This window comes from Haliotis rubra, unplaced genomic scaffold (assembly GCF_003918875.1).
Source record: "Haliotis rubra isolate DU_JTF1 unplaced genomic scaffold, ASM391887v1 Scf1247, whole genome shotgun sequence".
In the NCBI taxonomy this organism is placed as follows: domain Eukaryota; kingdom Metazoa; phylum Mollusca; class Gastropoda; order Lepetellida; family Haliotidae; genus Haliotis; species Haliotis rubra.
In genome coordinates, this window is record NW_025765167.1 from 131,261 (window position 1) to 143,130 (window position 11,870).

Consider the following 11,870-nt stretch of genomic DNA (forward strand, 5'->3'; position numbering starts at 1 on the left):
AAAAACAAAACAAAAACCCCACCAGAAATCTGTTGCGAAAATGTTGTATTTTCAAACATGCATAACTCGTACACAAATGTGTATGCAGCCAAGTGTCTAATTTTAGACAACGGAGAGGTTGAGCGCGATGGTGACGACGTAGCACTGTGCCGACGTCGAATCTCCTGGCTCTCAGTCCATCTCTCTTAACCTGTTCCGTACAGTGTGACCGGATATCCACCGAAGTCGAGACACCCTAGCTGCTGTGCCTTAACCCGTGGCAGTACGATCACGCAAATGAAGTACCGGAACCGATCTTTAGCTACAGTGGTGACTCAAGGTCTGCCAGTACGGGGACGGTCATTTCTTATTCCTGTTTGGTTGTAACGCGCTGCAAGCCGTGATGTCGTGCTCAGACAAACATTCAGACGCCTGGCAACAGAAGATTGGTAATCTCAGTGTGCATTCTTTCAATGGCGATGGTCCGTGTCGCAGCGCCAAGCTGTGGCGTAGTGATTTGACCTTGAAACTCCTTCAAAACGAATGCTGATTACCTTCTGATTAAGGATAGAAACACGTGACATCCTAATCGACTGGGGTGCCACATGTTGCTACTGTGAATGGAAAGGAGGTTCGACTGGGGTGCCACGTTTTGCGACTGTGAATGGAAAGGATGTTGGACTGGGGTGCCACGTTTTGCTACGGTGAATGGGAAGGAGGTTCGACTGGGGTGCCTAGTGTTGCGACGGTGAATGGGAAGGATGTTCCACTGGGTTGCCACGTGTTGCTACGGTGAATGGGAAGGATGTTCCACTGGGTTGTCACGTGTTGCTAAGGTGAATGGGAAGGATGTTCCACTGGGGTGTCACGTGTTGCTACGGTAAAGGGGAAGGATGTTCCACTGGGGTGTCACGTGTTGCTACGGTAAATGGGAAGGATGTTCCACTGGGGTGCCACGTTTTGCTACGGTGAATGGGAAGGAGGTTCCACTGGGGTGCCTAGTGTTGCGACGGTGAATGGGAAGGATGTTCCACTGGGTGGTCACGTGTTGCTACTATGATTTGGAAGGATATTCCACTGGGGTGTCACGTGTTGCTACGGTGAATTGGAAGGATGTTCCACTCGGGTGTACGTGTTGCTACTATGAATGGGAAGGATGTTCCACTGGGGTGTCACGTGTTGCTACTATGAACTGGAAGTATGTCCACTGGGGTTCCACGTGTTGCTACTATGATTTAGAAGGATGTTCCACTGGGGTGTCACGTGTTGCTACTATGAATTGGAAGGATATTCCATTGGGGTGTCACGTGTTGCTACTATGAATGGGAAGGATGTTCCACTGGGGTGTCACGTTTTGCTACTATGAATGGGAAGGATGTTCCACTGGGATGTCACGTGATGCTGACATGAATGGGAAGGATGTTCCACTGGGGTGCCACGTGTTGCTACTATGAATGGGAAGGATGTTCTACTGGGGTGTCACGTGTTGGTACGGTGAATGGGAATGATGTTCCACTGGGGTGCCACGTGTTGCTACTATGAATGGGACGGATGTTCCACTGGGGTGCCACGTGTTGCTACTATGAATGGGAAGGATGTTCCACTAGGGTGTCACGTGTTGCTACAATGAATGGGAAGAATATTCCTCTGGGGTGTCACTTGTTGCTATTAAGAATGGGAAGGATGTTCCACTGGGGTGTCACGTGTTGCTGATATGAATTCGAAGGATGTTCCACTGGGGTGCCACTCGTTGCTACTATGAATGGGAAGGATGTTCCACTGGGGTGTCACGTATTGCTACTATGAACGGGAAGGATATTTCACTGGGGATCCACGTGTTGCTGCTATGAATGGGGAGGATGTTCCACTGGGGTGTCACGTGTTGCTACCAGGAATTGGAAGGATGTTCCCCTGGGGTGTCACGTGTTGCTGCGTTGAATGGGAAGGATGTTCCACTGGGGTGTCACCTGTTGCTACGGTGAATGGGAAGGATGTTCCACTGGGGTGTCACGTGTTGCTACTATTAATGGGAAGGATGTTCCACTGGGGTGTCACGTGTTGCTACTATGAATGGGAAGGATGTTCCACTGGGGTGTCACGTGTTGCTACTATGAATGGGAAGGATGTTCCACTGGAGTGTCACGTGTTGCTACTATGAATGGGAAGGATGTTCCACTGGGGTGCCACGTGTTGCTACTATGAATGGGACGAATGTTCCACTGGGGTGTCACGTGTTGCTACTATGAATGGGAAGGATGTTCCACTGGGTTGCCACGTGTTGCTACTATGAATGGGAAGGATGTTCCACTGGGGTGCCACGTGTTGCTACTATGAATGGGAAGGATGTTCCACTAGGGTGTCACGTGTTGCTACAATGAATGGGAAGAATATTCCTCTGGGGTGTCACTTGTTGCTATTAAGAATGGGAAGGATGTTCCACTGGGGTGTCACGTGTTGCTGATATGAATTCGAAGGATGTTCCACTGGGGTGCCACGTGTTGCTACTATGAATGGGAAGGATGTTCCACTGGGGTGTCACGTGTTGCTACTATGAATGGGAAGGATATTTCACTGGGGTTCCACGTGTTGCGACGGTGAATGGGGAGGATGTTCCACTGGGGTGTCACGTGTTGCTGCGTTGGATGGGAAGGATGTTCCACTGGGCTGTCACTTGTTGCTACTATGAACGGGGAAGGATGTTCCACTGGAGTGTCACGTTTTGCTACTATTAATGGGAAGGATGTTCCACTGGGATGTCACGTGTTGCTGACATGAATGGGAAGGATGTTCCACTGGGGTGCCACGTGTTGCTAAGGTGAATGGGAAGGATATTCCACTGGGGTGTCACGTGTTGCTAATATGAATGGGAAGGATGTTCCACTGGGGTGCCACGTTTGCTACTACGATTTGGAAGGATGTTCCACAGGGGTGCCACGTGTTGCTACCATGAATGGGAAGGATATTTCTTAGGGGGTCACGTGTTGCTACTATGAATGGGAAGGATGTTCAACTGGGGTGCCACGTGTTGCTACTATGAATGGGACGAATGTTCCACTGGGGTGTCACGTGTTGCTACTATGAATGGGAAGGATGTTCCACTGGGTTGCCACGTGTTTGCTACTATGAATGGGAAGGATGTTCCACTGGGTTGCCACGTGTTTCTACTATGAATGGGAAGGATGTTCCACTAGGGTGTCACGTGTTGCTACAATGAATGGGAAGAATATTCCTCTGGGGTGTCACTTGTTGCTATTAAGAATGGGAAGGATGTTCCACTGGGGTGCCACGTGTTGCTGATATGAATTCGAAGGATGTTCCACTGGGGTGCCACGTGTTGCTTCTATGAATGGGAAGGATGTTCCACTGGGGTGTCACGTGTTGCTACTATGAATGGGAAGGATATTTCACTGGGGTTCCACGTGTTGCTACTATGAATGGGAAGGATGTTCCACTGGGGTGTCACGTGTTGCTGCGTTGAATGGGAAGGATGTTCCACTGGGGTGTCACCTGTTGCTACGGTGAATGGGAAGGATGTTCCACTGGGGTGTCACGTGTTGCTACTATGAATGGGAAGGATGTTCCACTGGGGTGTCACGTGTTGCTACTATGAATGGGAAGGATGTTCCACTGGGGTGTCACGTGTTGCTACTATGAATGGGAAGGATATTCCACTGGGGTTTCACGTGTTGCTACTATGATTTGGAACGATGTTCCACTGGGGTGCCACGTGTTCCTACTATGAGTGGGAATGATCTTCCACTGGGGTGCAACGTGCTTCTAGTATGAATGGGAAGGATGTTCCTACTGGGCTGTCACTTGTTGCTACTATGAACGGGAAGGATGTTCCACTGGAGTGTCACGTTTTGCTAGTATTAATGGGAAGGATGTTCCACTGGGATGTCACGTGTTGCTGACATGAATGGGAAGGATGTTCCACTGGGGTGCCACGTGTTGCTAAGGTGAATGGGAAGGATATTCCACTGGGGTGTCACGTGTTGCTACTATGAATGGGAAGGATGTTCCACTGGGGTGCCACGTTTTGCTACTATGATTTGGAAGGATGTTCCATTGGGGTGTCACGTGTTGCTACTATGAATGGGAAGGATATTCCACTGGGGTGCCACGTGTTGCTACTATGAATGGGAAGGATGTTCCACTGGGGTGCGACGTGTTGCTACTATGAATGGGACGAATGTTCCACTGGAGGTGTCACGTGTTGCTACTATGAATGGGAAGGATGTTCCACTGGGTTGCCTACGTGTTGCTACTTATGAATGGGAAGGATGTTCCACTGGGTTGCCACGTGTTGCTACTATGAATGGGGAAGGATGTTCCACTAGGGTGTCACGTGTTGCTACTCAAATGAATGGGAAGAATATTCCTCTGGGGTGTCACTTGTTGCTATTAAGAATGGGAAGGATGTTCCACTGGGGTGTCACGTGTTGCTACTATGAATGGGAAGGATGTTCCACTGGGGTGTCACGTGTTGCTACTATGAATGGGAAGGATGTTCCACTGGGGTGTCACGTGTTGCTACTATGATTTGGAACGATGTTCCACTGGGGTGCCACGTGTTGCTACTATGAGTGGGAATGATCTTCCACTGGGGTGCAACGTGCTTCTAGTATGAATGGGAAGGATGTTCCTCTGGGCTGTCACTTGTTGCTACTATGAACGGGAAGGATGTTCCACTGGAGTGTCACGTTTTGCTACTATTAATGGGAAGGATGTTCCACTGGGGTGCCACGTGTTGCTACTATGATTTGGAAGGATGTTCCACTGGGGTGCCACGTGTTGCTACTATGAATGGGAAGGATATTCCACTGGGGTGTCACGTGTTGCTACTATGATTTGGAAGGATGTTCCACTGGGGTGTCACGTGTTGCTACTGTGAATAGGAAGGATATTCCACTTGGGTGTCACGCTGTTACTATGAATGGGAAGGATGTTCCACTGGGTTGCCACGTGTTGCTACTATGAATGGTAAGGGTTTCCACTGAGGGTCACGTGTTGCTGACATGAATGGTAAGGATGTTCCACTGGGGTGCCACCTGTTGCTGCTATGATTTGGAAGGATGTTTCACTGGGGTGCCACGTGTTGCTACTATCAATGGGAAGGATGTTCCCTGGATTGTCACGTGTTGCCGCAATGCCATTTAGAAAGTGGTCAAATGTAACATATATTATATTTGGGATTACACTTTCTTAGTAAAGTACAAATTCTAGTACTTTTTGAGTTGAGCCCCATCCGGGATTCGAACTTCACACCCTCAGAGTCAGGCTCCTAATCGCCAGCACACACAAAAGTCAGCCGCCTAACTCTATTCAGCTACCGCGACTTCCACAAAATGGAAGTCGGACAACTGGTAGTCTAGACTGCGGGCTTTTGTGTACCCCTCTGATAAGTGTTAATTGGCACGGTTCCACGACCGAAAAGCTATGATTACACAATGCCATTTTAGAAAGTGGTCAAATGTAACATATGTTATATTTGGGATTACACTTTCTTAGTAAAGTACAAATTCTAGTACTTTTGAGTTGAGCCCACTTTCTAAAATGGCATTGTGTAATCATAGCTTTCGGTCGTGGGAACCGTGCCAATTAACACTTATCGAGAGGGGTACACAAAGCCCGCAGTCTAGACTACTAGTTGTCTGACTTCCATTTTTGTGGAAGTCGCGGTAGCTGAATAGGTTAGGCGGCTGACTTTGTGTGCTGGCGATTAGGAGCCTGACTCTGAGGGTGTGAGTTCGAATCCCTGGATGGGGCTCAACTCAAAAAGTACTAGAATTTGTACTTTTACTAAGTGAGTGTAATCCCAAATATAACATATGTTACAAATGGTGTCACGTGTTGCTACTAAGATTTGGAATGATGTTCCACTGGGGTGTCACGTGTTGCTACTATGAATGGGAAGGATGTTCCACTGGGGTGTCACGTGTTGCTACGATGATTTGGAAGGATGTTCCACTTGGGTGTCACGTGTTGCTACCATGAATGGGAAGGATGTTCCACTGGGGTGTCGTCACATGTCGCTACTATGATTTGGAAGGATGTTCCACTGGGGTGTCACGTGTTGCTACTATGATTTGGAAGGATGTTCCACTGGGGTGTCACGTGTTGCTACTATGAATGGGAAGGATGTTCCCACTGGGGTGCCACGTATTGCTACTGTGAATGTGACGGAGAGTCGACAGGGGTGCCACGTGTTTGTGTTGTGAATGGGAAGGAGGGTCGATTAGTATGTCACGTGTTATTATCCTTAATCTGAAGGTTCGTGCAGGTTGTCTTGTGTTATGTTGAATCAGATGGAGGGTAGGCTCGGGTGTCGTAAGCTATTAAAGTTTATTAGACAGACTCAGGAGAAGATAGACATGATTTGCAGAAGTGCCTCTGTGACATAGGTAACTGAGTATAAATGTACATATCTTCACTTTTCACTATCTGATTAATGTAAGACTGTTGATATTTTCAGTCGCTTGTAACAATGAACGACCCTGCTACCCAGGAGCCTGTCAACCGAATGGTGGGAACGTGGTGTGCAACTGCATGCGTGACTTCAGTGATGACTATTGTAAACACCGTAAGTAGTGAACCCTACAGTTTCCCCTGCTATATAACTACATGCGTGACTTCAGTGATGACTGTTGTAAAACACCGTAAAGTAGTGAACCCTACAGTTTCCCCTGCTATATAACTACATGCGTGACTTCAGTGATGACTGTTGTAAACACTGTAGGTAGTGAACCCTACAGTTCCCCTGCTATATAACTACATGCGTGACTTCAGTGATGACTATTGTAAACACCGTACAAAAGTAAAAAGTGTAATACGGTTTTCCCGCTTTATAACTGCATGCGTGACTTCAGTGATGACTGTTGTAAACACTGTAAGTAGTGGACTTTACAGTTTACCCTGGCTTTATAACTGCATGGTTGACTTCAGTGATGACTGTTGTAAACACCGTAAAGTAGTGAACCCTACAGTTTCCCCTGCTTTATAACTGCATGCCTAACTTCAGTGATGACTGTTGTAAACACTGTAAGTAGTGAACCCTACAGTTTCCCTGCTATATAACTACATGCGTGACTTCGAGTGATGACTATTGTAAACACCTGTACAAAAGTAGTGTAATACGGTTTTCCCTGCTTTATAACTGCATGCTTGACTTCAGTGATGACTGTTGTAAACACCGTAAGTAGTGAACCCTACAGTTTCCCCTGCTTTATAACTGCATGCGTAACTTCAGTGATGACTGTTGTAAACAACGTAAGTAGTGGACATTACGCTTTTCCCTGCTATATAACTACATGCGTGACTTCAGTGATGACTGTTGTAAACACCGTAAGTAGTGGACATTACGCTTTTCCCTGCTATATAACTACATGCGTGACTTCAGTGATGACTGTTGTAAACACCGTAAGTAGTGAACCCTACAGTTTCCCTGCTATATAACTACATGCGTGACTTCAGTGATGACTGTTGTAAACACTGTAAGTAGTGAACCCTACAGTTTCCCTGCTATATAACTACATGCGTGACTTCAGTGATGACTATTGTAAACATCGTACAAAAGTGTAATACGGTTTTCCCCGCTTTATAACTGCATGCGTGACTTCAGTGATGACTGTTGTAAACACTGTAAGTAGTGGACTTTACAGTTTACCCCGTTTATAACTGCATGGTTGACTTCAGTGATGACTGTTGTAAACACCGTAAGTAGTGAACCCTACAGTTTCCCCTGCTTTATAACTGCATGCCTAACTTCAGTGATGACTGTTGTAAACACCGTAAGTAGTGAACCCTACAGTTTCCCCTGCTATATAACTACATGCGTGACTTCAGTGATGACTGTTGTAAACACCGTAAGTAGTGGACATTACGCTTTTCCCTGCTATATAACTACATGCGTGACTTCAGTGATGACTGTTGTAAACACCGTAAAGTAGTGGACATTACGCTTTTCCTGCTATATAACTACATGCGTGACTTCAGTGATGACTATTTGTAAACACCGTAAGTAGTGGACATTACGCTTTTCCCTGCTATATAACTACATGCGTGACTTCAGTGATGACTGTTGTAAACACCGTAAGTAGTGGACATTACGCTTTTCCCTGCTATATAACTACATGCGTGACTTCAGTGATGACTGTTGTAAACACCGTAAGTAGTGAACCCTACAGTTTCCCCTGCTATATAACTACATGCGTGACTTCAGTGATGACTGTTGTAAACACTGTAAGTAGTGAACCCTACAGTTTCCCTGCTATATAACTACATGCGTGACTTCAGTGATGACTATTGTAAACACCGTACAAAAGAAGTGTAATACGGTTTTCCCCGCTTTATAACTGCATGCGTGACTTCAGTGATGACTGTTGTAAACACTGTAAGTAGTGGACTTTACAGTTTACCCCGTTTATAACTGCATGCTTGACTTCAGTGATGACTGTTGTAAACACCGTAAGTAGTGAACCCTACAGTTTCCCCTGCTTTATAACTGCATGCCTAACTTCAGTGATGACTGTTGTAAACACCGTAAGTAGTGGACATTACGCTTTTCCCTGCTATATAACTACATGCGTGACTTCAGTGATGACTGTTGTAAACACCGTAAGTAGTGAACCCTACAGTTTCCCCTGCTATATAACTACATGCGTGACTTCAGTGATGATCTGTTGTAAACACTGTAAGTAGTGGACTTTACAGTTTACCCCGCTTTATAACTGCATGGTTGACTTCAGTGATGACTATATGTAAACACCGTAAGTAGTGAACCCTACAGTTTCCCCTGCTTTATAACTGCATGCCTAACTTCAGTGATGACTGTTGTAAACACCGTAAAGTAGTGAACCCTACACGAGTTCCTCTGCTATATAACTACATGCGTGACTTCAGTGATGACTGTTGTAAACACCGTAAGTAGTGAACCCTACAGTTTCCCCTGCTATATAACTACATGCGTGACTTCCAGTGATGACTGTTGTAAACACTGTAAGTAGTGAACCCTACAGTTTCCTGCTATATAACTGCATGCTTAACTTCAGTGATGACTGTTGTAAACAACGTATGAAGTAGTGGACATTACGCTTTTCCCTGCTATATAACTACATGCGTGACTTCAGTGATGACTGTTGTAAAACACCGTAAAGTAGTGGACATTACGCTTTTTCCCTGCTATATAACTACATGCGTGACTTCAGTGATGACTGTTGTAAATACCGTAAGAAGTGGACATTACGATTTTCCCTGCTGTATACCTAAAGCTGACTGAATCTGTTGCTTTAAAGTAAACCTTGAAATCTCCAAATGTTGTTAAAGATACAACATGTGGTAAGTAATCAGCTCTCATAATTTCACGAGTCCTTATGCATTTTAACTATACTCGGACTGAATAATGAAGCCGTCATACAAGTTATATTTGACGTACAAAATTATGACTGTTAATTTGATATTTTGACCTCTACCAGATGTTCCGTGTTTGTCTACTTGAACGATTGACTTGACGGTGCATGTGTTTATGATAATCGCCGCTACAGGTGCAGCAATCATAATCTCTTCCTTGCTTTACACCTTGAAACATAGTGTTAATTACCACACCTCATAATACATCAGGTTACCCGTGAAGATCCGGGTTAGGAATTGGTCTTCAGTAACCCATACTCTGTCGTAAGAGGCGACTAACAGGATTGGGTGGTCAAGCGCGCTGATTTGTCTGACACATGTCATCGTATGGCTATTTTGTAGACGATGCTCATGCTGTTAACCACTGGATTGTCTGGTCCAGACTCGAGTTTTCTTACAGACAGCCACCGTGTAGATGGAATATTGCTGAGTGCGGCGTTTAACTACTGGAAACCAACAAGCCAATAATACATTAGGACATTAATGTTCAATTTATCCCTTTCAACTAAACAGTGGATGAAAACCAAACACCTGAGGTCACACAGATGACGGCACAGTTTTCCTACTGGGCATATGATGGTGATACAGAGAGATCTTCGGATTTATAGCGGATGCCACGGACAAGACAGAGGAGGTCGAAGTGTGGACAAACCGCCAACAACTCAACATGCTGAACGTGACTGCCAGTGCTATGTTTAAAGGCCAAGAACTACCATACCCTCCTCCTTCCTACATCAGTGAAGCCGAGGACTGGGATTGCAAGAGCCTATTTTCAAGCTGCGTTAGTAATTCCATATACAATTTGTGTGTGATTTTACTCCGCATCTAGCAGTATTTCAGCAACATAACTGTAGTAGACATCAGCAACTGTCTTAACTCATTGTGTAACTTCTCCTAAAGAGAGAGAGGGAAAGAGAGTGTGTGTGGGTGTGTGTGGGTGTGTGGTGTGTGGGGTGGGGTGGGGGTGGAGTGGAGATAGAGAAGTTCAGCATTGGTGACTGCAACTCTTCGTTTCATACTGTTTAGGCGGACCCACTCCAGGATCTGAAGAGGAGTTTCAATGTGAGGAAGCCGTTGGCCCCGAGAACTGAAGAAGACGGTCCAATGCTCGTTTACGAAAAATTATACCTCCCGTTTGAAAGAGGGCGAGAGGTAGGTCCCTGGAAACATCTATCGCTGTCTGTATTATCATTATTAGGTGATATCCTAGCTCTATGGCGACGGTCTGTAAATAATCGAGTCTGGATCAACAGCATAAGCCCTGATCTAATCAACTAGGACATGATGACATGTATCAACAAAGTCAGCGAGCCTGACCATCCGATTCCGTTAGTCGTCTCTTACGACAAGCATGAGTTACTGAAGACCAATTCTAACCCGGATCTTCACTGGTTATTCAGTAGTGATGAAGGATGGATGATATGATATACTATCCATGAAAAAATATCAATATCTTTAGGTATACGGAAAACGGTTTCAGAAAGTATTGCACGTTTCATCCGATTATTTCAACAATACAGTCTTTTTTGCAACGCTTTGACGATAGTTGTTTTCTTTGTAAAAAACTCGAGACCTGATGTTCAACTGGAGATACCTTGCATTCGCCACCACTATGCTGTATTCCGTTACCCACTCGTGTTGTTACGGGACAAGCCGAAGAGCGAGATGACGGAAATGGGGAGATTGTTGACGAATGCCCTGGAAGGATTTTGAAGTATTAACATCACAACTACTTCCAAACAAGAACGACAACTCTATTTCGATGTAATTCCAACATTATCGCATTTGTCACCACTCGCCCCTTTCCGTAACCTCCAAGAAGACTCGTCCCCATTCGAAACTGGCTCTCCTCTTCAGTACATGTATAGTACGCCATTATTGTCAAGAATCGTGGCAAAACCAATCAAATCGCGCGTAGTATAACCAGTGTTTGAAATACGGCTCGTCCGACCGCCCGAGACGGGCTAGATTTCTGCCGACGGTCTTAATTTTACAGATAGCCAGCTCGATGGACGACTGAAAAAAATATTCAGATAACGTGTCCACTGTCAATTTGCCACTGTCTATTTAGTATTTAAGAAGGACTGGTTAAATCTCTTCTGGCTGGGTTTGGATTATTTCATACACTGGTATAACGCATTTCGAAGCATGAAAATGGCGGCACCGTCAAACTTTGAAACTTCGCTAAACCTATGCAAAGCACGATTCAAACATAATTTTGAGCTAAGGATCAGCACCTTTCAATACTCGAAACATCTTTACGAAGGGAATGATTGTATAGCTGCTTTGAACACGAGATATGGATATTCCAGGAGTAATTTAGAGTTATCTGTCCTTAGAAATAGTGCCAGACAATGTTCATCTCCGTGCCCATTTGCGCTTAGAGGCAGTCGTTAACATGCCCGCGAGATGGGTACGAGTCGCCATCCGGCTTGCCGGAATGACACAAGTAGTTACGAATGACTCGTCCCCAACTCGATGCT

At 45.5% G+C, this 11,870-nt stretch overlaps 1 protein-coding gene across 1 annotated transcript in view; it reads left to right on the forward strand.

Annotated features, from left to right (window-relative positions):
• LOC124266313 (delta-like protein 4) overlaps positions 1-11,870 on the forward strand; it is a 38,309-nt gene that overhangs the window by 18,435 nt on the left and 8,004 nt on the right. Inside the window, exons 5-7 of the mRNA XM_046701125.1 lie at positions 6,455-6,562; positions 9,901-10,168; positions 10,414-10,539. Coding sequence (XP_046557081.1) covers positions 6,455-6,562; positions 9,901-9,995 — 203 coding nt within the window. The 3' untranslated portion in view covers positions 9,996-10,168; positions 10,414-10,539. The remainder of the gene's footprint in view (positions 1-6,454; positions 6,563-9,900; positions 10,169-10,413; positions 10,540-11,870) is intronic.